This window comes from Prionailurus viverrinus, chromosome C1 (assembly GCF_022837055.1).
Source record: "Prionailurus viverrinus isolate Anna chromosome C1, UM_Priviv_1.0, whole genome shotgun sequence".
NCBI lineage: Eukaryota > Metazoa > Chordata > Mammalia > Carnivora > Felidae > Prionailurus > Prionailurus viverrinus.
In genome coordinates, this window is record NC_062568.1 from 181629522 (window position 1) to 181653529 (window position 24008).

The 24008-nt window shown below is 53.3% G+C and overlaps 3 protein-coding genes across 9 annotated transcripts in view; 2 read left to right on the top strand and 1 right to left on the bottom strand.

Annotated features, from left to right (window-relative positions):
- FOXJ3 (forkhead box J3) overlaps nt 1-4672 on the top strand; it is a 149476-nt gene extending 144804 nt beyond the window's left edge. For all 7 annotated transcript variants that reach the window (XM_047870540.1, XM_047870544.1, XM_047870541.1 and 4 more), the window contains one exon: nt 1662-4672. In XM_047870540.1, the coding sequence (XP_047726496.1) occupies nt 1662-1777 (116 nt within the window). In that variant the 3' untranslated portion in view covers nt 1778-4672. The remainder of the gene's footprint in view (nt 1-1661) is intronic.
- A 9712-nt stretch (nt 4673-14384) lies between these two features.
- On the top strand, nt 14385-15902 carry GUCA2A (guanylate cyclase activator 2A). Its single transcript, XM_047873484.1, has 3 exons — nt 14385-14630; nt 15126-15321; nt 15714-15902. Exons 1-3 carry the CDS (start codon nt 14556-14558, stop codon nt 15776-15778), a joined length of 336 nt encoding a protein of 111 aa, XP_047729440.1. The 5' UTR covers nt 14385-14555; the 3' UTR covers nt 15779-15902.
- A 3509-nt stretch (nt 15903-19411) lies between these two features.
- GUCA2B (guanylate cyclase activator 2B) lies at nt 19412-21639 on the bottom strand. The gene is made up of 3 exons (XM_047868942.1): nt 21550-21639; nt 20247-20433; nt 19412-19514 (listed from the first exon to the last, which is right to left on the bottom strand). Exons 1-3 carry the CDS (start codon nt 21637-21639, stop codon nt 19453-19455), a joined length of 339 nt encoding a protein of 112 aa, XP_047724898.1. The 3' UTR covers nt 19412-19452.
- Nucleotides 21640-24008: the final 2369 nt, after the last annotated feature.

Consider the following 24008-nt stretch of genomic DNA (forward strand, 5'->3'; position numbering starts at 1 on the left):
GCTGAAGTCCCCCCCACCTCTAGTTTCTAAGGAAGCCTCTTACAGAAGAGGTAAGTTGCAGGAGTCACTGGTTCATAAACTTTCCCCCCTAGGTTCCTGAATACAGGATAAGTTACATTTACCAGGGCAGCAAAGGCAGGCACGTGGTTAGAGGTGGAAGGGAGCTTAAGGACTATCTAGACGAGGAAATGGAGGCTCAGAAGTTGAGATAACTTGCTCAGAGCCCCCAGTTTGGCTAAGTTGCCAAACCAAGACTCAAGCCTTGATATCTCGATTTAGAGTTCATTGTTTTTCTCGTGTACCACACTGCCCCCTCCACTTAGGCTGCTCGAGGAGCAGAATGGTGATGTGCAGATAGGAACTCAAAACCCCCAAAGAACTGTGTGCCAGGTAATAGTGAAGGAGGAGTTGGGGGCCAAGTGACCTGTTCTTTGGTGAACAGGGAAGAATAAGTGTTATCTGTCCTCAGCACTCACCAGGAACTTGAAAGTGGCAAGATAGGGTAGTTAAGACTCTGGCACTGGATTCGCAGGGTTTGCATTCTGGTGCTTTGCCACTTGACAGCTGCCTAACCTTACTATTTCCACTTCCTTCTCTGTTAAAGAGAGCTCACAACACTACCTAACTCCTAGGGTTGTTAAGAGAATTGAATGAAGATTATAGGCAAATCACTTAAATTAGTGCTTGGCACATAGTTAAGATATTTATAAGTTAAAAAATAAATATAGGCATTTCTGCTGTACTGTGATGTATTGAAAACCTTAGCATTTTGTAAAATGGTACATTAAAAATGGCAGGGCTTTGCTTATAAGAAAAATGAGATCAGCAGCAGACTACTTGAAACTCTGTAATCAGGTCAAGCAAGCCAAACAAAAACTGTAATCATCCAATAAAAAAATCTGCATGAAAAGGATATGTTTAATTCCTGATAAAAGAATGAATTCTGCAAGTAAACAGAGATTATTACTTTAAAAAAAAAGTCTGGTTTGGAAAGGGGTTTGTCAAAGCCATGGTGACAAGGGCAGAACGCACCAAAATTGCAGAGCACAAGCTCTTGCACACGGCCACACAGATCTAAGAAGAGGAACATGGAGAACGGGCGCCCTGTCCTGCACTCAGAGCCTCCGGCACTCAGCCATGCTGATATCCTCTGTGTTTACCCGCTGTTACTTGGTGGCACAAAAGTTAACTTGCTGGTGGGAATTCATGATGACCCAGTGTGACCTCACTGGTACACTGACATCCTTCTCCTTTTCCCATTCTCATGGGAACCAATTCATGTTGCTGAAACACAGATTGACGCAGGACAGACTAAGAGAAAGGGTTGTGCCCACACTTGGGCACTCTAGCATTCTTTTTATGCCCTCCTTGCTACCTCCTGGTTTAATCCAACAGGTGTGGGTTTTGGAGCCAAGTGAATGGAGTTCAAATCACTTCCCTTTACTAGTTGGATGACCTTGGGTAACTTGCTCATTCTGTTAAACCCAGGCCTTGTTATTTATAAAATGAGGATCATAAGAGCCACGTCGGTGAAGGCTCTTACATAGATTAGAGCGATAATGTGCACTGAGTGCCTGGCACATAGTAAGTACTCAATCAGTGTTCATTTATTTCTTTCTTCTCTACCCAAGTCACTGCTGACATTGCCTCCTTCCTTCTAGGCCATCACGGAGCCATGAACCAGCAGCACATGATGCCTTCCCAAGCCTTCCAGATGCGGCGCTCTCTGCCTCCAGATGATATCCAGGATGACTTTGATTGGGATTCAATTGTGTAGAGCTTGTTTCTGCAAAGGCACCAGACTCCAGCATCACCTTTCTGTACAGTGAAGGGAAAGGTTTCAGAGAATCCAGTCGAGAAAACAAAGTTGCTAATCACTTTACTGATGTTATCAAAATTTCTTTTGAAGACAATCAAAAAGATTTTAGCTGGATAAATTACTGCTTTTATCTGACCCAAACAAGTACTACATGTTTGTCTCCCTGCCAGCTGCCCTATGTAGCTCCTAACTGTTGTGTGATTTGAACGGCTTTTGCATATTTGTGTCAGTTCGATGTTGACCACAAGTGCCAGACTGATTTTTCAGACAGAGCCTATTTTGCTGCAAGCAGTTTATAGATACATATGTGTAAATATATGTACAAAAATTACTGAAAGGCTTCAGTTTTTCTAATTGGATTATTACGTCTTGGAAAGAAAGTTAACTGTGAGTTTTTATTCCTCGTTAGGCTATTTTCTGCAGGATGCTTTTAACTGATGTAGGCAACTGAAAGGAAATGGATTTTTTCAAAGCCCAGTTCCCCTCATTTAATGTTTTTCAGAAACATGGGCATTGAGTTCTACTTAGTAAGGACCCAGAGTTTGATGCTTTCCAAACAGTCCAGAGGGGCATGTTGTTCCTGAGCAGCATAAAGAACTGACCAAATTTGTTCTGATGCTTGGGGGGATTGTAGAGTTTATGTTGTACCTTTTCCATGTCTGTTTCCCTAAATCTGCATTATAACAGTTCTAAAATTTCTTTGATCGATTAGCAGCTGGGCATATTGCTCAGCTCTTTAACAAAATCATTGCCTCCATATTCAGTCTTGTATTTATTATTCAGAAGTGTTATTTTAATATTTATTGCTACCTTCTGTGAATGCTCAGCTCCTATTGGGTTCATTAAGGAGAAGTGCGGTGTCTGAAAGCACAGAATTGTTTTTCTTAAGAGTTTACAGACAAGACAATCAGAAAGATTGTGTCATTCTCTTTGTCGGCACTCCTTTTACCGTGAGAGTGCAGGTCTCTGTCTTAGCATTCCTGCTGATTGAGACTTACTAGCTAAATAGAATTTTTCTGGAATTTGAATCAGAGTTCATTTGGGCAGTAGAACAGCAGGGCACTGTTTATAAAGCAGGTTTCCTCACTCATTCTCTTTCCACTTAGGCACTGAAAGGAGGGTAGAGCCACACATAGATTTTATTTGCCTCAGTCTTCAGTGCAGATGTCATTAAGTGGTTTGCTGTTTCTGTTGTCCTTTGTGTCTGTGTATGCATGACATTTGGTTACTTTCCTTGAAATGCAGCCTGCCTCTTTGAGGTTTTTATTAGTTGTTTTTTTTGTTTTGTTTTGTTTCATATCATATCATAGTTACTTTGCATGGATTGATTGTCTTAGTTTTATAATAAAAGTAACAAATTAGATTTTTTTTTAATGAATAGATTTTTAATTGGTTCTTTAGACCATAAAGAGGTGGAATTTCTTTCAGTTATGATGGGGGAATGATCTGTTCCATCAAATCAAGGGGTAATCACTGCTCACTGGTTGCTTTTCAGCATCTCTAGTCTCTACAGCCATGCTTACTAAATCACTCCAGTTAGCCTTAGTGATTTTGTGGTTGAGTGTCCTCTGCTGGGACTAGACAGACATCTTTGTTTCTGTATGTGTGTATGTGAGAGTGTTTGTCACTGTGTGTGGCTATTTTGTTTTAATGGAGTGTTGCCTTTGACGAATCACTGGGAGGCCAGCCACGGTAAAAGGCTGATGAGGTTGGGGAGAAAGGAAGGGCTTTTATGTTCCTGTTGTTTGGACCTTGCTTGGCATGAAAAATGAAGTTCGGTTCCAGCCCCTTGGCTCGGTGAAAATCGGAGGATTCTGGCAAGGCAGCCAACAGGCCCCTCTTACGTGGATCGGAGGCAAGATGAGATAGCAGCCTGCAGAGCAAACACTTGGAAAAATGGGGGTGATTTTCAATAGTCTGCTCAAGTCACTGTTTTCTAGATACCACAAAAGCTGTTTTGAAACTTTAAATTGCTTGGGTAGCAATGTGCACTTTAAACAATTTGGGTATTGGAATGCAGTCTTACATTGAATGATTTGAGTAGAAACCACTGATGAAGATTTTACAAATTGTGTGAAGCTGATTTCCCATTTGGCAATCATTTACTGATTTGCAGTGATCAATATTTTTATGAGAATTTAAACCTAACCACACATGTCCCTGGAGGCAGAGCCTCCACTCGGACCCATCCCACCCTTGTGACTCAGGTGGCCCTGGAGCCCAGGACAGGCCTTCGTGGGGGGCGCCAGACAGCCGGAGTTACCTGGTGAGGTGCAGCGCATCCCCTCTGGTGGCTGTTTCTGTTGCTAGTTGTCAGTGCAGAACAAGCTCTGTCTTGGGTTTAAATTGACCGAAGACTCTTGGGGAAAAGAATAATAAATGCATATAATCAGATGGGGGCACTCTGTCCAGGAGAATAATCCGACTGGCATTTGTGGCAGTTTTTGAAATGTAAACGTATTCATGTGTGTTCTTGTAAATACATGTCTCTCAGATGTCCTTTGAAGTGGGAGGGAATCAATCCGGGGATTATTTCAAATGGAATAGAGTATTTTGATATTGTTCATTCAGAGGGTGATGTGTACATATCTATATTGTATATATGTGATGAAAATGCATTGGCTTTTTGTGCAAACACAATCTGCTCTCTGTACTGCTGTTGGACAGTCAGTGTTTTAATGTTTCTACAGTTTTGCTATTGCACGATTTCATATTTTGCCTCTATGATGAACGGCACCCATTCTTTGTAACTGTTTAGTGCTGTAAAGAAATATCCCAAGTGTCATTAGGATTGTTGCTGCCAGACTGATATGCATGAATGGCACTTAAAATAAATATATTATGTTAACTCTATTTACAACACCAGTTGGCCTGTGTCATTTGCTACAGTTGAGGGAACAAGATTGGAGCCAGTCCTGATGCAGAAACTTGCAGTCAGTCCTTGTGGTCTTGGAGATTGTATGTCCCATTTGTTGCTGCCTTTAGGAATATCTCACTAGCTCTAAGAAGAACTTCCTTAGTTTCTCTGAGCCTCGTTTTCCTCATTTGCAGTGCTTCTAAAATGAGAATAATAATACCTGTCTCCTAGAGTTGTAGTGGGATTAAATAAATCAATGCATTTATACATTTAGAACAGTATCGGAACACAAAAAAGTACTCAGCGTGTGCCAGGTGCGATGTTAAGTAGATACTGTTATTCTCATGGTATGGGTACAATGGCTCCCCCAGATCCTTTGTTGGAAGTGACAGAGCTGAGTTTGAATCTGGGTCATTTGAATCCAATGTCGTGTTCTTTTACACCATCCTCCATTACTTCCAGGAAATTCCCCTACCTTCCCCCTATCTTTGGCCCCTGTTCTTGCCCCCGTGCGGCCTTCCCAGAGAGCTACTTCTAAAGGTGAAAGTGGAGCTTCTTAAAGTTTGCCGAACAGACACCAGCTCAAGCCTTTCCATGAGAAAGCCACAACCCCTGCCTTTAGCGAGTGCAGACTTCTCCGGGACAGGTGCGGACAGCAGCTGGGGGGAGCAGCCTTGGCACAGCAAAGTTCTGCTGGTGAGGAGGTTGGTCATGCTGAGGGCTGAGGCAATGGTTTAGGAAGGCCTCAGGCTGGCATGGACTGTTTCATTTGAGTCTTAAAAGGGTCCTGGACAGACAGGAGAAGGTTTTGCCATTTATACTACTGGGCCAGGCATGAAAGCTAGACCAGCAGAGGGCTGGAGTTTGAAGCGGGAGTAGTTGTGGCTTGTCGGGGAAGAACCAAGCACAGTGATCCTAGGAGGTAAGTGATGGTGGCCCAGTTTGACTGACATGACAGGTGCAGAGGCTAAGCACTGGGCAGGGAGCAACACGGATGGAAGTGGACTTGAAGTTGCAGTCTGCCTCCCTCAGGAAAGGTAGGGCTTCCTGCCCAGGGCCTCTTGCTACTTCTAACTTAACTGTACATCACTGCTAGGAAAAGCTACTTATTGCAACTTTACAGTTGGGGAAACTGAGGCTCAGAAAGGTTAACTTACCTGAGTTCTCCCAGCCAATGGATCTGGGATAATTCAGTCTGGGACTGACTCCAAAGCTCATTTCTTTTTGCCCCACTGCCTTCCGCAAGGGAATTTTCCCAAAGCCAGAGATAACGCCTGCCCACCAGTGTATAGGTGTCCCTTGGAGAGGTAGAGGTAACATTAGAGGTACCTCTACCCCGTTAGAGGTAAATGTTGGTCATCAGCAGGGCCTCTGAAGGACTGTAGTTGGGGCATGGTTCAGTCTGGCCACTTTGTGCTGATTCAGGTGCAGCTGAATTTGGGCTAATCAAATGAAAAAAGTAAACAAGATCATTAAGATGTAGGTTTAACTCTTGAGCTTTTGACATGTTCCAGTGTGCAAAGGGCTGCTGTTTACAGATGCACCCTTACCAGTTGGATAAAGCAGTCCTGCAAAAGCCACAGTAGCATCAGTTAGCATTCATATGAGGGTCCAGTGTAAACGCCCTAGGATCACAGAACTGTCTTAAAGGCTTCAAGCTAGAGGGGCCTTTGAAGTCTAGTGATGACCTAGTGAGCAAGGGAAGTGACTTGCTCGAAGTCACAGATCTAGAGGATTTGGGGAAGGGCAGGAGTGGAGAACATCATTTACTTGGCAGGCATTTAAAACTCCTACATAGATCTTATTTGATCTACGCGAGAACCTGATGCTGTAGTATATTACTCCCCGTTTTACAGCAGAGAAGCAGGCACATTGCAGCTACATCCTGAATGCCTTCCATCAAAGCTCTCCTAATTCAGCTCAGCCAAAAAGGGAGAATGGAAATACCGAAGATCCACCTGCAATGAACATGTGCCCCTCTGTGAGTGCGAGGTGGAAAATCTGAACCTGAGACCGTAAGTGGTAGCTGCATCCATGTACCTGTCTGTGTGAGCATCTGTCTCGTCGCCGAGCGTGATTCTGGCGGGTTAAGATACACCTGTTCTGTGCAATATTGCTTTTGGATGCAAGCCAGCTACTTCAAAGATCTACTGTAACCAAGAGTAGAAAAACTGGCGTTATTGGCCTTACTGAGACATGGTCTCTTTATCCCCAACATGGTGCCTTCCTAAAGGATTTTCAAGAGTGGCTTTGAACTTCACCTCCCTGTGTCTCTCCCTCCATTTATGATGTGTGACTAGTCAACATGTGCCAAGCACGGACCTGGGAGGTGGCTGCAGCAGAGCCAGAACTCAGCCCCGAGTCAGGGCTGTCTCCAACCTCCAAATCCCAAGCAGTGCCCGTAAGTAACGCTGACCCCAGAAGTACAGAATAGGACGGCTACTGTTTATTGTTACTTAATATTACTTATCCCGAGCGCTTGATGTAGAGTGTATTTACTGTTTGAAACAGCTACTATTATTATCAACCTCATTTTTGCAAACGCAGAATGTGAGCTATAAAGAGATCAAGTCACTGGCCCGGTGTCATCCAGCTCGTAAGTTAGTAGATGTAATAATAGCAGCGACAGCCGGAGAGCTGCCATTTCAGACCTAGGCCGCCCAGCCCTGCTGTTCTGCCCTCTTCATCACAACGTGCCCTTGATTCCTGTTCCCAGGGCTAGCCCGCCAGAGCGTCAGGGCCTCCAAGCAGCGAGGCTGCAGTGAGCACCAGAGGCCACCAGAGGGCAGAGGGCTGCGGCTGTGTGCCTTTCCCACTGGGGCTGTGCTCCCTTTCTCCACAGCCCCCAGGGCTGGCTGCTCCCTGGGTAGGGAGCCCAGCCACCGGCCCTCGGATCTTCTCCCGATTCAGAGCTTGCCGGATGGAGCCAGGAGCCCGCCTAGTTCTCATCAGTAAACATACTGCTGGGGCCTACTCCAGAGCTGCCTCTGAGCCTGCTGCCCTGTCCCAGCCCTTCTGCTGTCTGCTGTCCCCCTACTCTGACTGAAGGCAGGGTGGGAAAGCTCACCCCACCTTCACCCCCAAACTCTGACTGTCCTGAGTTTCTGCCTTTCTCGGACCGACTGATGCTGGGGGCTGGCGTTGTTCAGGCAGATATGGAGAGAGGGCTGTGGCCCTCCCTGCCCTGCTTCAGCCTAAGCAGGTTCTGGTGTCCCCACACACTCACACTCTCTCGCGGCCGTCACAAACATTGTGATTACTGCCACCATTTGTCAGGCCCTCTGCCCAGTGCTTGACAGCCACTATCTGAGTTAACACTCCCAACTACTTTGGAGGTCGGGGTCATCATCTCCCTTTTCCTGCTGGTCCCTGCTGTTGAGAGAGGTGAAGTCATTTGCCCAAGGTCACAGCCGGTGAGAGAGGCAGGCAAGAGATCAGGAAGCCAGCTCTGCCTCCCTCCAGTCTGCTCTTCCCACTGAGGCACGCTGCCTCTTCCACAGCACTGTCCAGGTGCCCTTGACTTCCCTCCCCGCAAAAGTCACCACACCCCACCCCACCCCACCCACCTCGGTGCAGGGTCTGAGCTGACGTCATCGCGGGTGAATGATGCCCCTCTCTCAACGCAGGCCCCAAAAGGTTAAAGAGGCAACATCTTCCATGTCCCAGAGGACGCTTCCCTGCAAGAGAGCTGGGTTCCCAGGCACTGTCAGAGTTGAGGACTGGGAGTCCCATACAAAAGAATTCTTCCCCTTTTGTCATCTTGGCCCTGGCCTTGGCCCCATTGCCACTCCTCCCTCCTGATCAGAGCTGGATCCCAGATCTAGCTGTACCTGCTCCTGTCCCCAGGCAGCCCCCACCCTGCCCCGCCCAAAGCTTCCCAGAAGCTGGTCCATCCTGAGCTGCTGCCCTGTGGCTGAGCATGTTCCCTGCAGGCCCCAAAGGCCAGAAAAATACAAGAGGCTACGGTAAGAACACAGACTCTGCAGTCAGAAGAAGCTGGAGTTCCATTTGGGCAAGACACTGTCCTCTCTGAGCCTCGGTTTCCTTATCTATTAAATGGAGATGAAACGCCTTATCTCAAAGCGTTGATGAGACGGTCCAGGAGAAGCCCGACGGAAGGCAGACGGAAGGCAGCCGGCCCGGCCCCGGCCCTGGCCCATCTCAGTCCTGAGCACTGCCCTGCCCTGTCTGCCGCCGCCTTCTTTGTCTTCCACGCGCAGCCTGTCGCTGCGCCGTCCCGACCAGTCGAGTCTCCTGCAAGCCATCCTCGCCCTCCCGGAGCAGGGACGGGTGGCATGCATCCCTTGGCTGCTGGACTGGTGCAACACCCCAGGTGCCAGCATAGTCTTTTGAAATCGCTGCTCTTCTCGTGATCTTCCCCCGCTGTGAACCCTCCCCGACTTGTCACCGTCTCGAGGTGAAGGGCAAAATGCCTCAGCCCGGTATTTAGAGCTTCCCTCCCTGGCTGTTGCCCACAGCACCTCTTGACACATTCTCAGCTTCAGCCCTGTCCACTGCCCCCTTCCTCTCTGTGCTTCCTGCCCTTTGCCCCACGGCCCCCATCTCTGGGGCCTCAAATCTGCCCAGTGACCAAGGCCCAGTTCAAACGCCACCTGGTCGGGCAAGCATTCTCAGACCTGGCCCCAGGGGATCTTCTCTGGTGGCTCTCCGTCTGCTTCCCGCAGAGCCCTGGGGAGGCTGTGCTCCTGTGCTCGTGTCCTGCCCTCCCTCAAGCCTGTGGCCTCCTGGGCATGTGGCGGGAGCTCCAGCTGTGTCCCTTTCCTTCCCGACAGTCTTCGGGGAGGTAGGGCGTCTCGGTGGCCAATGCCGAGAGCAGACTGGGGGCTGGGGGGTGAGGAGGCAGCTGCCAGTTAATGGGGCTCCGACACTGCCGCCTCGTGGCCAGGCCACAGGGATGTGAGATGACAACCAGACACACCCTCTGTCCACTCCTCCGCTGCCCCCTGGAGCATCAGTGAAAGAGCCTGCCTACCCCAGGGCCTGGGGGAGAGGAGGGACCCCTCCAGCCCAGCCTGGACTTGAATCAAGCCAATAGGCTTCAGATGCCAACTCAGCAGGCATTTCCTGTGTAACACTGGGCACTCTCTTCCGACAGCCTCTGTTTCCTCTTCTGTAAAATGGGCATCATTGACCTACTTCCTGGAGTCTGACTCAGCAGCTGCTCCTTTCTTCTTCCCCTTCTCTAAAGATGGGAGCCTGGGGCCAGGAAGATAGCGCCGGAGGTATGGACTGAGTAGATGTTGAATCCTTTCTTTGGAATTGGTGAGAACTGACTTCTTTTCTGGAACTTTTCAGCTTTATGACCGTAGCTGCGGCCAAGCCCATATGGCAACGAATCCGAAAAGTTGCGCCTTCCTCTAGGCCTAGGTAGCCACGTGCTCGTGTCTTCACTTTATCCTCTTTGCTGGCTGGGTGCCCTGAGCAGTGCACTACCAGTACAACTGTACATGGCACCTGTGTATGCACCCTTGGGAAAGTCATTGGTTTCTTAACCTCTCAGCTTTTTTTTTTTTTTCTTCAAAGAGAGAAATGCCTTTTTCTTTTTCTTTTTTAACGTTTTATTTAGTTTTGAGAGACAGAGCGTGAGCGGGGGAAAGGCAGAGACACAAAATCTGAAGCAGGCTCCAGGCTCTGAGCTGACAGCACAGAGCCCGACGCGGGGCTCAAACTCACGAACCGCGAGATCATGACCTGGGCCGGAGTCAGATGCTTAACCAACTGAGCCACCTGGGCAACCCAGCCTCTCTAGGTTTCTGGGCTTCAGTGTACTCATCTATAAAGTGGGGTCCTACAGTTATTTCTTCCAGGGCTCCTGGGTGGCTCGGTTGGTTTAGTGTCTGGCTCTTGATTTCGGCTCAGGTCATGGTTCCGGGGGCATGGGATCGAGCCCTGCCTCAGGCTCCACGCTGAAGCAGGGAGCCTGCCTGAGGTTCTTTCTCTCTCTCCTTCTGCCCCTCTCCCCACTCTCTCTCTCTCAAATAAAAAAAAATTTTTAAATATTATTTCTTACATATTCCCAGAAGTGTTAAGAAGTTCACATACACTGCAAGTCTTTCTCTTAGAGGAACCCAGAACCTGTTACACCCTCCAGCACATGTTTACAACCGGCGGGGAGCCTGTGAAATGTGAGCCACGCCCTCTTCAAGGTCACACATATCAGAGACTCCCGCCTGGGCTCTGGTCCGGGCCTTTCCTGCTGGAGTCAGCGGGGGGGGGGGGGGGGGGGGGGGGGGAGGGGGGGGGCTCTGGCCCTGGCGGACCGGGCCTCGGCGGACCCAACTTTGACGTGCACGCTGGAACCAGGCTGAGTTAATCGCTGGGCAGAAAGGAGTAGCACCAGGCATCCTCTCAGGCAGCTGCTGGTGGGGGTGAGGGGTGGCTGACTTCCACACCTGTAGAGCACTTAGTCCATAATGGGTGTCTGACAAATATCCATCCACGGCTATTGCAAAAACCACTACCTTCCCGATCCCCTAAGGGCTCAGTGGCCCCACTAGATGCCAGGCCTTGTGTGAGCACTGGGGTCACAACAAAGCACGACACAGGCTCTGCTTCCAGGAGCTCAATGGAGAGTGGGCAGGACAGACAGGTTGGCAGGTTTTACAGTGGGAAAGGGTAGGTAGGAGGTTGGTGGAGCCCAGAGGAGGTAGAGATGGTCTTTAAGCCAGTCTTACTGGAGCTGGGCGTCAGGGAGGAAAGTTTCCCGGACAATCCGAAATTCGCAATGGGGTTCTTGTCTCCACTTTTCGGATGTAGAAACCGAGTCTGGGAAAGGCCACACAGCTGTTCACTGATGGGGCTGGGACTCTAGGCCAGGGCTGCCTAGCTTCAAAGCGGGAGCTTTGTCACCGACAGCAGGTCTGGGCCCTGCCTTCCGGTTCATTCTTTGGGGCGCTTTTGGGATTCCGGTTGAAGGGTGAGCAGGGGCTGATCATGAGGGGCCTTGAATGCCAGGCCAGGGAGTCTGGGCTTTCTTCTGAAGGTCTGGGGCAGCCACGGATGGGTTTTCGGGTAGGGCAGCAGGTAGGGGCAGAATGGCCTGGAAGACTACAGAGGAGCAGGAGTTTGCCAAAAGAGGTGGCCTCGGATGTGGAAAGCACAACAACCCCAGCCTCCCCTGCTGCCCATAAGGAACGAAGAGGGGTGTTGGGTGTCCTGGGGACCAATGCCTCAGGACTCAGGTGTGGGCCCGGGGTTCCAGAAGGGCCCCAAGATCCAGCCCCCGGCAGGGAGGGGGCCCGAACTCACACCTGGGCCGGGGCTGGGCTGGGAGGGTACGGGAAGGGGAGCTGGTTCCCATTTCCCAGGGCAGACATCAGAGGTGGAGTTAGGTAGGGCAGGGCCCAAAGTCCTGAGGGCAGGGAGCTATTTCCTCTTTCCCACAGTGTGAACTGTGTTAACTACGTCACTCCTGCAGCCCCCACCCACTCCAGTCCCACCTGGCACCAGATAGGCCCTGGCTAGGGGGCTGTGGAACAAAGAGGCTCTAAGAACCAAAGCCCCTCAGTCCCTCTGTTCCTCAGGAGGGGAAAGACAAAAAAAAAAAAACAAAGCAAGCCAGAAACGGGGCTCTCCCAGCACACAGCAGCCCCACCCAAGCCTCATCCTTAAACTATATTTCAGTTTCCTTGAGTCCCCCACTGACCCAACCCTGATCCCAAACCCAGTCCTAACCAGCATCCACATCATTGGCAATCCCGACATCAACCCAATCTCAGACGCACCCCAATTCTAAACTTCACCCTGAAGTCCCGCCCCGCCCTCCGCTCCCTCTAACCTTGGCTCCCGACTTGAACTCCTACACTAACTGCTCGTCCGCCTTGCCGCAGCTTAGCCCCGACCCCAGCCCAGAACCTCAGGCTGACCCTAAGCAGCTTTCCCCTTACCCCAGCTGTACCCTGGATCTGTACCTGGTGTTCACCTCCATCCCAATCACAGCAGACTCTACCCTTACGCAAACGTCTAGCCTCACCTTCAACCTGGACTCCATCCATAACCCTACCAGACCTTATCCCATCTCTGACCCTCCCCGGGGGTGCGCTCCCACCCAGCGCTCAGCTAGCAGAGGCCGCCACGTGGCGGGACTTGTGCAGACCTTGGGGTGCACACACATATACATGCCCCTCAGCATGCACAGACATGCACACACTCCAACGTGCCCCTCCCTCGGCTGGACTCCTCCAGCTCCTTCTTCAATACCTACTCTCTCCACCGAACGGTTCCTGCCCCTCTCCCAGCTTTCCTGGCTTCTAGCCTGGTTTGTTTGTACCTTAGAACCACGGAGGTCCCAGGGCTTTCCTTCTTCTGTGTCCTGGAGGCCTGGCTCACAACAGAGTCCGATGAACACCCACTGGACCAGGGCAAGTCCTCGTGGTGATCAGAGTCTAGAGGGGCAGAGACATACACCCGAGTAATCCTGCCCAACATTCCCGGTAGAGGAACGTGCCTGCTTCTATGGGAGCTACAAGAGGCAGCTAGGGATGGAGTGGGGGTTCTTTGGTCCGGGTCTTAAAGTTTGAGGAGGAGTTCACCTAGTGACAAGGGTGGCAGATAAAATAGCACGTTCAAAGGCAGGGAAGCATGTTCAGGAAGGGTTGGGGAGGTGAGCCTGGTAAGAAAGGCCAGGGCAGGGCGGTTAGGCTGGTCTAGTTGGGGAAGAAAGGCGGTAGAAGGAAAGGCACACATGGTGGGGGTAATCGGAAGGCAGAAACAGCGGGATGGAGAGGGCTGGGGGAGCAGCGGCCAGGGTATCTGGAGGGAGAGGGGAGGAGTTCATTCTAAGACCGTCTGAGACTGAAGGACAGACGGGAGAGCCAGGTCAGCACAGGCAGGCAGGTGGTCACCAGAGGGGTCAACCGGGGCCAGAAGCTGCTGTTGATATTGATCAAAATAATAATAATAATAATAGCTGAGTGAGCTTTCACTGAGTGCTTCCTGTGTGCCAGGCACCGAGCTGAGCATTTGTATGACATCATTTAATCCCCACAGTGAGCCCACCAGGTGGGTGGTATTAGAATTATTGATCCACAAGGGATACTGAGGCTCAGAGAGGAGAAACAATTTGCCCAAGTTCATGCACATTAAAATCAGGCAGCAGGTAGGACTTGAACCCAGGCCTGTGGGACAGGAAGAGCTGAGGCCTCCCTCAAAGTCATAGTGGCCAAACCTAGGACCTGCCTTGGCCTGCGACTCATCTCTCATCATTTGAAGCCCCCTTGGAAGCCCCTCCTCCCTGCAGGCTGAACTCCTCACATTTCCCTGAATATTCCAGACCGTGTTCACCTCCTGGATGTTCTACATATAGCGTCCTGTGCAAGAAGTGGCCTTCTAACCCTTGCCCCTTCTCTAAGAAAATTCTACCCCTTCTCCAGAACTCAGCCCCGGCACAACCTCCTTTGGGAAATCTTTCTGAACTGCCTGCCCCAGGCTGGGTGAGGGGGCACCACCCTGGCCTCTCCACCTCCCAACCCCCACTCCCTGACCACCCTGCATTACCACTGTCTAGGCCTCCCTCCTTAAGGGCTGGGCTCGGTCTGCAGCCCCACCCCAGCCAGGGCCGGCCTATAGCAGGTGTCAGTGAGTGCGCGTGGTTGGTGAATGAACACAGGACCCACCTGGCTAGGGGTTAAAGTAGGAAGGAGCTCAGGGTGGGGCGGGGCTTCTGCCGGGCTTCTGGGACTGATCTCTTATTCGCCAGGGCTGTCTCCAGCCTTATCTGGTTAGGCCTGAGTTGAAAGCAAGCTGGTGACATGCTGACATGGTTCCCGGGTTACTCAGTAACCTTGCCCTCTTTAAAAATCCCACTGTTTCCCCCTGGCATCCAGAACCGACCGCTTCTCCCTCCTGGGCACTGCTGCCATGAATACCTTCCTGCTCTCTGCACTGTGCCTCCTCGGGACCTGGGCAGTCCTGGCAGGGGGAGTCACCGTACAGGTAAATCCTCTGTCCCTATCCCGGCCCAGCTTGCTCTCTGCTCCCAGTTCCCAGGGCCCGTCCCCTGAGAAAGCACCCCCTCTTTCTGGAGTTGGAGCAAGGTCTCAGGTGTACGGCCCTTTCTCAGGAACCTGTTTCTCAGTCCTGTCTCGTATGCCCTCCCCTTCAAACTTGGACAGAAGAGAAATCACCATTTGGGAAAGCGGGTTGATTAGCCAATTTACTGAGGGCTTGCCAGGGGCCAAGCTCCTCAAGGGAGGCCCCATGATCATCCTGGGAGAATGGGATTATTAGTCCCATTTTTTCAGAGGAGGAAAATTGAGCCTCAGAGAGGTTCTGTAACTAGCCCTAGGCACACGGCTGGTAAGTGAAGGAGCTAGATTCAGTTCTAGACCTTCCTCTCAGCCAGAGCATCGACCTGGGTCTTGGGGAACCATGCAGGCATCCCAGAGCAGGCTGTAGCCTGGCCTGACACTCTGAACTTGTCTCTCTCAGGATGGAGAGCTCTCTTTTTCTCTGGAGTCAGTGAAGAAGCTCAAAGACCTTCGGGAGCTCCAGGAGCCCAGCATTCGGAACCGTAGGAAGAGTGGTGGGCCCGTGGTTCCCATAGCCTGCAGCCACCAGAAGTTTCCCGAAGAACTCAAGCCTCTCTGCAAGGAGCCCAATGCCCAGGAGATCCTCCGGAGGTTGGGTGAGTAGCCACCTCCCTGGTGGGTGGGGCCTGGGAACTCCCTGATTGGTGGCACGGGAGGGGGATGTGCTCTGATTGGTGGGTCTGATGAGGAGGTCGTAAGTAGTTCTAAGTTGTAATTGGTGGAGCTTGCTCTAGGAAGATCCCCGCTCTGACTGATGATTCGTTGGTAGTTCTGCATCCCGCCCCTCCGGCCTTAGCAATTGCTCTTTCTGGGCGGCCTCTCCACTCTGACTGGCTGGCTTGGGCGCTACCTGTTTGGGGGGGAAACACCAGCCGGTCGGAGAGGACAGGCCTGGGTTTCTCCTGGGGACTCCGGGGCAGATGTCCAAGCTCTGGCTCAAGGGAGGGCGGGGCCTTGGCTCTCTGGGCGCCCCATCTCTCCTGCGCAGAGGCCATCGCCGAGGACCCGGACTCGTGCGAGATCTGTGCCTTCGCTGCCTGTGCTGGATGCTAGGACGGTCGGCTCCCTGCCTCCTGCCCGGGCCGATGCTCCCACTGCCCGCAGCTCAGCCTACCCTGCCCCCAGGGGAGGCGTGAAGAGGGCGTGGCCTGGGGCGACCTGCCCAAGCCCGGCCCCTGTCCCCCAAGATCCCCTCGGACCCTCAGCTAATAAACCAGATCCCAGAGTACTCCTGGTGTCGATCCTTCATCTGCCAGCTGACTCATCACCCAGCTTTATGGGTGCCTACCCTGCCCTCAAGCTCAGAGTTTACTGTGTGAAGTGCAAGGACCCTCCCTCCCTACTGACCTGGGGCTGCCATCGCACACAGGCACTGAGGGGACCTCAATCTGCAGGCCACCAGCTGGGGGGAGGGGTGGTGGAGTGGAACCTCTGCTTTTCTTTCACCTCCTCCGGGCGGGTAGGGGGAGGGCACCAAAGTCTCTGAGCCCTGAGTGAGCTCAGGAGTCCCTGGTCTGCATGTCCAGCCCAGTTTGGGTGGCTGTGAGACTGGCCCCAAGCTCTGCAGTGTTCAGGGGACCCCTAGCCCTGGCCCCCTGACCACCTCAGCGTTGCCTCCTGCCCTACCCCCTGGGACTCACCCCTTCCTCCGCTCCCCTCACCTGTGCTCTGCTCCTCTTCCCACACTCCTGGCCAGATAAACTCCTGCTCAGGTGCCAAGGTTGTGCTCCCATGGCCCCTCCTCAGAAGCCTTTCTTTACCCTCCCAGGGGGGTCTTCATGCTCCCGCTTTGTCCTCTGTGCTCTGTGGGCACTTTGATCACCCATGCCCCTTGCGAGGCTCTGGCCACCCTGTGCCATAATGGCTTCTGTGCCAGGGGAGTCTCCCTGACCCCCAGAGTGGGTGAAACCCACCACGCCAATGATTGCATGAGGATATGACCTAGGGCAGGCAAAAGCCAGAGATACCCAGTTCCAGCCCCATACCACATACTGTATGATGTTAGAAGTCACTTTCCCTCTCTGTGCCTCAATCTCCTTCCCTGTAAAACTGGGACTGTACTAGTATCTGCCACCCAGGCTGGGAGAAGTAAACCAAAAAATGGGGAACCAGAGCCAAGCTGAGAATGGTTCAGACAGGGGTGAGGAGGCGAGGCACGGAGGGCTGCTTGTTAGCAAAGTTAGAGGGGATGGGCAAAGAGGAGGTGACCAGGGTATTTCTTGGGGAGTCAGGTAGAGAAGTGTCACAGGGTGATTGAGGCAGAAGTCCTTGGGCCGCAGAATTCAGAGGGCGAGGTGTCTTCAGGGCCAGGTCAGGGGAGGCTCTGCAAAGGGGAGGGGTGGCAGGCATCTGCACGAGTGTTTGGGATAGGCACTGGGGTGGATGGACATTCAAAACCAATCTGGAGGGAGGGAGGGAGGCCGAGGGCGTTCCAGAAGGGGGAGTAGGTGCGGACCTAGAAGTGGGAAGGTCCAAGGCACTAGAATGGTTCAGTCTGGACAGGGTGGGTCCTGGGAGGCACCCAGGGCTGGGTTTGAACCTGACCATGTCACTTACAAGCTGTGTACAAATAACGCACGCAAATGTGTATGTAATGCTACTTACCCTACGAACCAAGTCTCCCCGAGACTTGGTTTCCTCATCTGAAAATGGGGATGATGACAGCACCTCCCAGGGCTGCAGGGGATTTGATGTGACGCATGGTGGGGCAGAATCATGAAACGCTCCCACTCTGGAGCTGAGCTCTGGGTGTGAATCCTGGCTCTGCCTGTTACCGGCTGTGTGACTTTGGCCAGTTACTTAGCCTCTTTTCTCCTCAGTCTCCTTATCTGTGAAATGGGGATCACAAGAATCCCTACTTGGTAGGGTTGAGGGAAGGTTAAATGCAGTCACATAGGAAAAACTCTGAGAGCCCTGCAGGGCCCGTAGTGGACACTTCTGCAGCTGCTATTATTACAGTTTCTGTGTAGATGGCTCAGCTTGAGCCTGACACATAGTAGGTGGTCGGTCAGTGGCATTTCCCTTCACTGCCTCCTCCCCAGGCAGGTGGAGACCCAGCGTAGCTGAAGGGAGCAGTGGGAGCGAGGCCAAATGGTACCTTTGGGCTCAGCTTAGAATGGAGAGGGCGTGCTGGGGAGCCCCAGAAGGATAAGGGGCCCTGTCAGAGTAGGGCTGCGGGGTTCCCCTGGCATGTTGGGCACAGAGAGTCTGCAGGATGCAGGGCCAGGGAGGAAGGTCTGCCTGGCCTGGGGAAATGTGATAAGGGCTCATCTCGAGCGGTGGTAAGAGAAGAGAGGGCCCCGAGAGTCACAGGAGGCATTGCAAAGGCCCCAGCCAGCCTTGCCCATGGGGTGAGGAAGAGGAAGGAACTAGAACTCTGGGGTTTGTGGCCTGGTCAAATGGGGGGCTGTGGGGCTCATGAGCAGAGCTGGGCGGTTGGGATGGGGAGCTGGTCTGGGGAAATTCGCCATGGCCTTGGCCCTGGGTGATCTGAGTTCAGAGATCACCACCCCTTTATGCCTGGCTCTCTTCTCTGGCTGCCTGGGACAGGGGCTGTGGAGGAGCTCACCGTGTGGAAGGGACCTTCTTCAGGGAATGCCCAGCATGGCTCCTGCCTTGACTGAAGGAGTTGGCTGCAGCTGCGAGAGTGTTGCATCAGGTGTCATCAGCGTGGCCGAGTCACAGGGAGGCAGCAACAAGATGGTTCAGAGCATGGGCTCTGTCCCCGACTGCCTGGGAAGAAGTCCGCTTTGCCACGTTGCCGAGCCTGTGGTCTTGGACGAGCTGGTTCTCTGTCTGTACCTGGGTCTCTTTATTCGTAAAGTGGAGTATTTATAATAGCACCTGCTTCATCAGACGGTTTTGAGGACCCAGTGAGTTAATAAGTGCAAAGCATTTAGAATAGGGCCTAGGGTATAGCGAATGCTCAGTAGATGTTGGCTATTATTGTTATTATTATTCCTCAGGGCCGCCAGGATGGAGTGAGGGAGGAAAGGTCTTCCTTCCATCTAGAGCTGGCCAGAGGGTCCTGGGGAGCCCAGGAAGGTAAGGATAAGGGCCAAGGCCCCTCTTCTCAGGAGCCCCGGGGCGGAGGCAGAGCAGAAAACGGGCCTGGGGAGGGGGCACCATGTGGTTCTTCCCTGCACCCACTACTCCTGCAGCCCCACCTCCTGGGGGACGCTCCCTGCCCTCCCTGCCCCCTGGTTGTCGCTCTGGCTCTGCCGCTGGGCCAGCCCTTGGGCTCGGCTTGTGGGGTCAGGTGGGAACAGGTGCTCCACGGTTTCTTAGGTCTGTGATTGTGCGAGACTCATTTCACTCCCCCGGCCCGCATCCTGGAGCCTCCCTCCTCCTATATGAAATAGGGCTTGATGAACCAACTCCCCAGGCGCCGGAAACTGGGAAATTCCTGACCATATCATTAGATCAACCTTTTTCCTCAACCGCTCAGCTACCCGAGCGCCTCTGCCCATGGCCCCTGGGGATGAACAAATGGACTCCAGACTCCGTGTGTAGGTGGGGAATCTTTATTCAGCAGCAGGGCTGCCTCAGGGGCCAAATTCTCCTCCAACCAAGTGTCCAACTGCTTTGTGCCCAATCTAGCTGCTCGAGCCTCTGGCTGGTGGTGATGACCTCAGGGTCCCCCCCCGGAACTCGGGTGGGGGTGCAGGCTGTGAAGGCAGCGGGCTGGGGACAAAGTGTCCGGGGTGGGCTCAGGGCGCCCAGCCATCTCAGAGGCAGCCGGTACAGGCGACATTCACACACAGCTCACAGTCGTCATTAGCCATGGTCCCTGGGCAAGGGAGAATACCGGTCAGCCTACCCTGCCCGTGAACCACCTGTGGTCCAGGGAGCTGCTGGCCGGGCAGCCAGAGAAGGCTGCTTTGGAGGGGTCTGAGGGCGAGGACCAGAATCTTTCTCACAGATCAGGAGCATGATGCTGGAGAAGCAGAGAGTGACTCGGGTTCAAGTCCCAGGCCTCTCCTTCCTAGCGGGGCCTGGGCATGCGTCTTACACTCTCCGGGCTGGAGTTTCCCTGCTGACTCTGTGGACAGCATCAACTGACAGGGTGGCCGTGAAGAGAGAAGACCAGCAAAGGGACTGACACAGGCCTGGCACTTAGTAGGTGCTCAATAAATGCTAGTAAGTCGCTATTGTCACTGGCCAGTTCTGCTTCTTCCCGCACATTTCAGCTTAGATGTCACCTCCTCTTGGAAGTCTTTCAGGCTCCTTATGCCACCCCAGACATGAGCCATCTCTCCTCTGTGTCCCCTGTGCTTCCCCATCAGCCACCGTATTGCAGGCATGGCCTATGGGTCTGTTGTCCGGTGCCCTCTTCCCTCCCATCCGTGACGTCTGGTAGGACAATCGACGGTCCAGGTTGCCAGGGCCTGAGGGGGCAGGCCTTGACTCTCCCTGGCCCGGCCACTGGGTGCTTAATGGAAAGAACGGGCAGTGGAGGAGCTGGGTGTGGGCAGCAGAGCGAGCCAGAGGCAGGAAGTTTTGCAGGGGTGGGGGCACTCACTCAAAGCCTGGAAGACGCTGGCAGCTTCCCTGGATGCACAGATGGGCTGGAGGTCCTGTGGCAGGGCCGGGTGGTGACACACGGAGGGCACGAGGCTCTGGGCCTGGAGGCGGGGGTTAGGCAGCCACTGCTGCTCCAGGTTACTCAGCTTCTTCACTGATTCCAGCTGGACCTGGAAGCCTTGGTACTAGGGGGGCAGGGGAGAGGAGATGAGAGGGATCCGCAGAACCTTCCCTGTTCTCATGGGGGGTCCAGGCCATACTCAAAGGACAGCCTGGGAGGTGGGAGCAGGCACCTGCCACTTCACACCCCATCGTGCCTCAGGCCCCCAGGAACTGTAGATGAGGATCCGATGGGGCTGGGGAGCAGTGGTTCAGGGCACGGGCTTTGGAGACCAGTGTAAACCCCCTCCCCCACCCCGGTTCAAATCCCAGCTCTTCCCAATAGGCCGCCTGTGTCTTCTGCACTCTGAGCGTCATCTGGCAAATGACCCCTCCCCAGCGCCTGCCACCAGTACAGTCCACACTGGGTAACTGGGCGATCACCCCTGAACCGACGTGGCAAAATGATGGCATCCCCAAGTTGGCCGGGTTCCAAGGCCAGGGACGCAGGGGTGGGGGGAAGGTGACTCTTCCCGTCCCTCCCAAGGAGGCTCCACCCAGAGTTGGGAATGTGACAGGGCCACAGACCTCCCCACTCTTGCTGGCCAGCGGCATCCCACCGCCTGGCAGGCGGACCCTGCTTCCACGACTCCCTCCAGCCTCACAGTTGTCCAGGAAGGAGCCCCTGCCCCCCTGCTGTCTTCTCTCTGAGCCTTTGCGTACGCTGTGCCCTCTGCCCTGAACTGTCCTTGTCCTCTGTGCCTAGCTACCTCCCGCTCATCTTGCAATATCAGCTCAGTTACCTGCCAGGGAAGCTCTTCGGGTGACTCTCCCCCCCTCCACCCATTAATGGGAGAATATAGGGAGCTGTGGGAGACCCCCTCCTTCTGGGCTCCCGAAGGGCAGGGACTATGTCTTGTTCCACCTTCTGACCTCTGGCCAGGACCGGCCTTCTGATAGAGCAATGCTGAATAGCAGCGGTTTATTATTGCCATCACTGCTATCATCACTCCCTTCAGCATTCTTGCTGCCACCACCCACCAGCTGTCTTGGTCCCTGGGTCGTGCTTAGGTGTTGGGCTGAGCCCTGGGCCCACCAGCCCTTGCTCCCCTATATCCCATGACGTTTCTAACGTCCCCTCTCCATCCCAGCCCCTCACGGGGGACCTTCAGGCAAAGGGCACACTGGCCGGAGGGACTCACCTGAATGTAGACTGACTGTGTGCCCTGCAGGAGCACCAGGAGGAACACAGCCATCCCGGACAGGAGTCCTGACGCCATCCTGCCGCGCATCTCAATCCGTCTGTATCCCGCTGCTGCTCCCACAGGCTCCCACCTGCTTCCCCAGCGAGCAGCTCTTTATAGGCCAGGCTCCAGTACCCTTGCCACTCATTAACTGGCCAGCTGGGGCGGGGTTGACAGCTGGTTGGCTGGCTGGGGGTGATGAGGGCAGAGAGGCCCAGAAAACTCAGGAACAAGATACTATGTGTCAGGCACCTGTGTGGGCGGCTCTGTGGGAGGGCCTTGGATACACCCCTCTCCTTAGCTCCACGAGACACCTATTTACATGGAATGATGGGGAGACCATTGTACAGACTGGGAAAGTGAGGCCCAGGAGGTGAATTAACTTGCCTCAGGTCACCAAGCTAGTCAGTGACACAGCAGGGACTCAAGCGTCTTTGACTCAGGTCAGCCTATGGTCCTTTCTCCGGACAAAGGAGGCAGATAGGCTGGTCCAGGGTGAGATGGGCAGACACAGGACCGATGTCAGCACTCTCCGTGGCTCTGGACCTGATTGTCTCCTGACCCTCCACCGGGTTCAGTTTAAGGCCCCTCCTCCTGATCAGTCCCCACCCGGGCCCTCAACCTGCCTCTCTCTGCCACCTGCAAATGGTGCTCGGGACCCTCAGGCCATGTTTGACCCATCTCGCCTGTCCGTGCCTCGCAGAAGCCAATCGCCTAACCCAGCATGCTATTGGGTTAGAGGAGGAGGAAAGAACGCCGATCTTGGGGACAGATTGACCTCGGCTCGAATTCTGGTCCTGCTGCCGCTCTATCAGTTTGGACAAGTCACCTCAACGCTGACTGAGCCTGTTTCCCCTTCCATCAAATGGGCATAATGACAAAATCCACTGCATGAGGTTGCTGTGGGGGTGATGGGGCCGGGTCCACTGAGTAATACTTGCCCCCTAATCTCCTTCTAGGCAATGTGTAACCCACTATATCCGTGGCTGAAGGTGGGGTCAGAGAGAAGAGGGCAAAGTCTGCGAGGGTGTTATCACCACTGCCACCAGGTAGCTGTAAACAGTGCCTGAGAGTCAGGACTCACCTCTGCCGGACAGGGAGCCTGGCATGTGATAGGCACCCCACACGTGACATTGAATTGAAGCCCAGGTGGCCCAGCTAGGTATCTGAGGCTCACTCTCCAACCTGTGGTTCAAATTTGCTGTCATCACATGTCCTAAGACAAACCTTACCTGCACATGCCTTTGCTGATGTATTCTACCTGCCTAGGATGCCCATCTCCCTTTCTCTTAACTTGGCAGGAAATGGAGAAGGGCTGGAGTGAACTCTGGCATTTCCTATGTCTAACTCTGAATCCAGACTTCAGCCTTTGTTGTTTAGAGTATGAAGGAATTAATGCGCCCTTACATGCTTTCTCATCGGCAAACTGAAAAGAATCAGCGGGAACAATAGCTCTCGTTTCTTGAACAGGCCCCGCGTGCTAGGCCTGGTTTATGTGCACGAGTCCTTCTAATCCTCTAGGAGAGGTGTAATGGTTGTCTCCATTTTCCAGGTGAGTAACTTGAGGCCCAAGAAGGTCAAGCACCATGTGAGTGAGAGGGGAGAGCAGGCTTTATCGCTGAGATTCTTGCATCTGCTCAGCTGATGGTGTTCTAGAAAATGGAACTTGGGCCTTGGAGGCAAGAAGATCTCAGTGCTTCTCAACTGTGTGACCTTGGGTACCTCACTTAGCTTCCCCGAGCCTCTGTGTCTTCATCAGTAAGTGTGGGAAATAATGGACAACCTCATCGTGGCTTCATGGGACCAGTCCCAACCCAGAGGAACTGGTGACTCCCCCTGTCCCCAAGCGGACTGTCTCCCCAGCCAGCATCTGGTCCATGGTGGCCACGCAGTCAGTTCTGGGTCATCCACCTCTCCTTCTCCAGGGAGCTCTCCCTGACAAGCCCCATCTCTGAACCTACGGCTGGAACAGTTCTGATCTTTGACTCCTGAACCCTTGCTTTCCCCATCAGAGCAAGCTCAGCCCCCCTGCCCCCACACCAGAGGGTGAGGAACAAACCTGGAGGGGCTGGAGGCCCCCCTTTCTCTTCTCTGCCTTCCAGCTCCGCCAGCCAGGGCCCCTCATGTGTTCTTCTTTCCCTGGGAACAAGTTGTGTGACTTCCCTATCTGCCTAACATGACTCAAATTCATAGTTCAGCCCAGCCTAATCACTTCACGAATGACCCATTATCTGTCAAAACTAAACCAGTCACAGACACAAACCCTGCCCGCCGCCCCGTTCGGCCAGTGTACTCTGACGTTTCTTGGGGCGCTTCTTTCTTGAGGGACCTGGGAAACGACTGTCGCGCTAGCCTGTACTCTGGTCCCTGTGCGGAAGCCTCAAACACCCCAGTGGAGTGAGTGACAGCTCACTGTG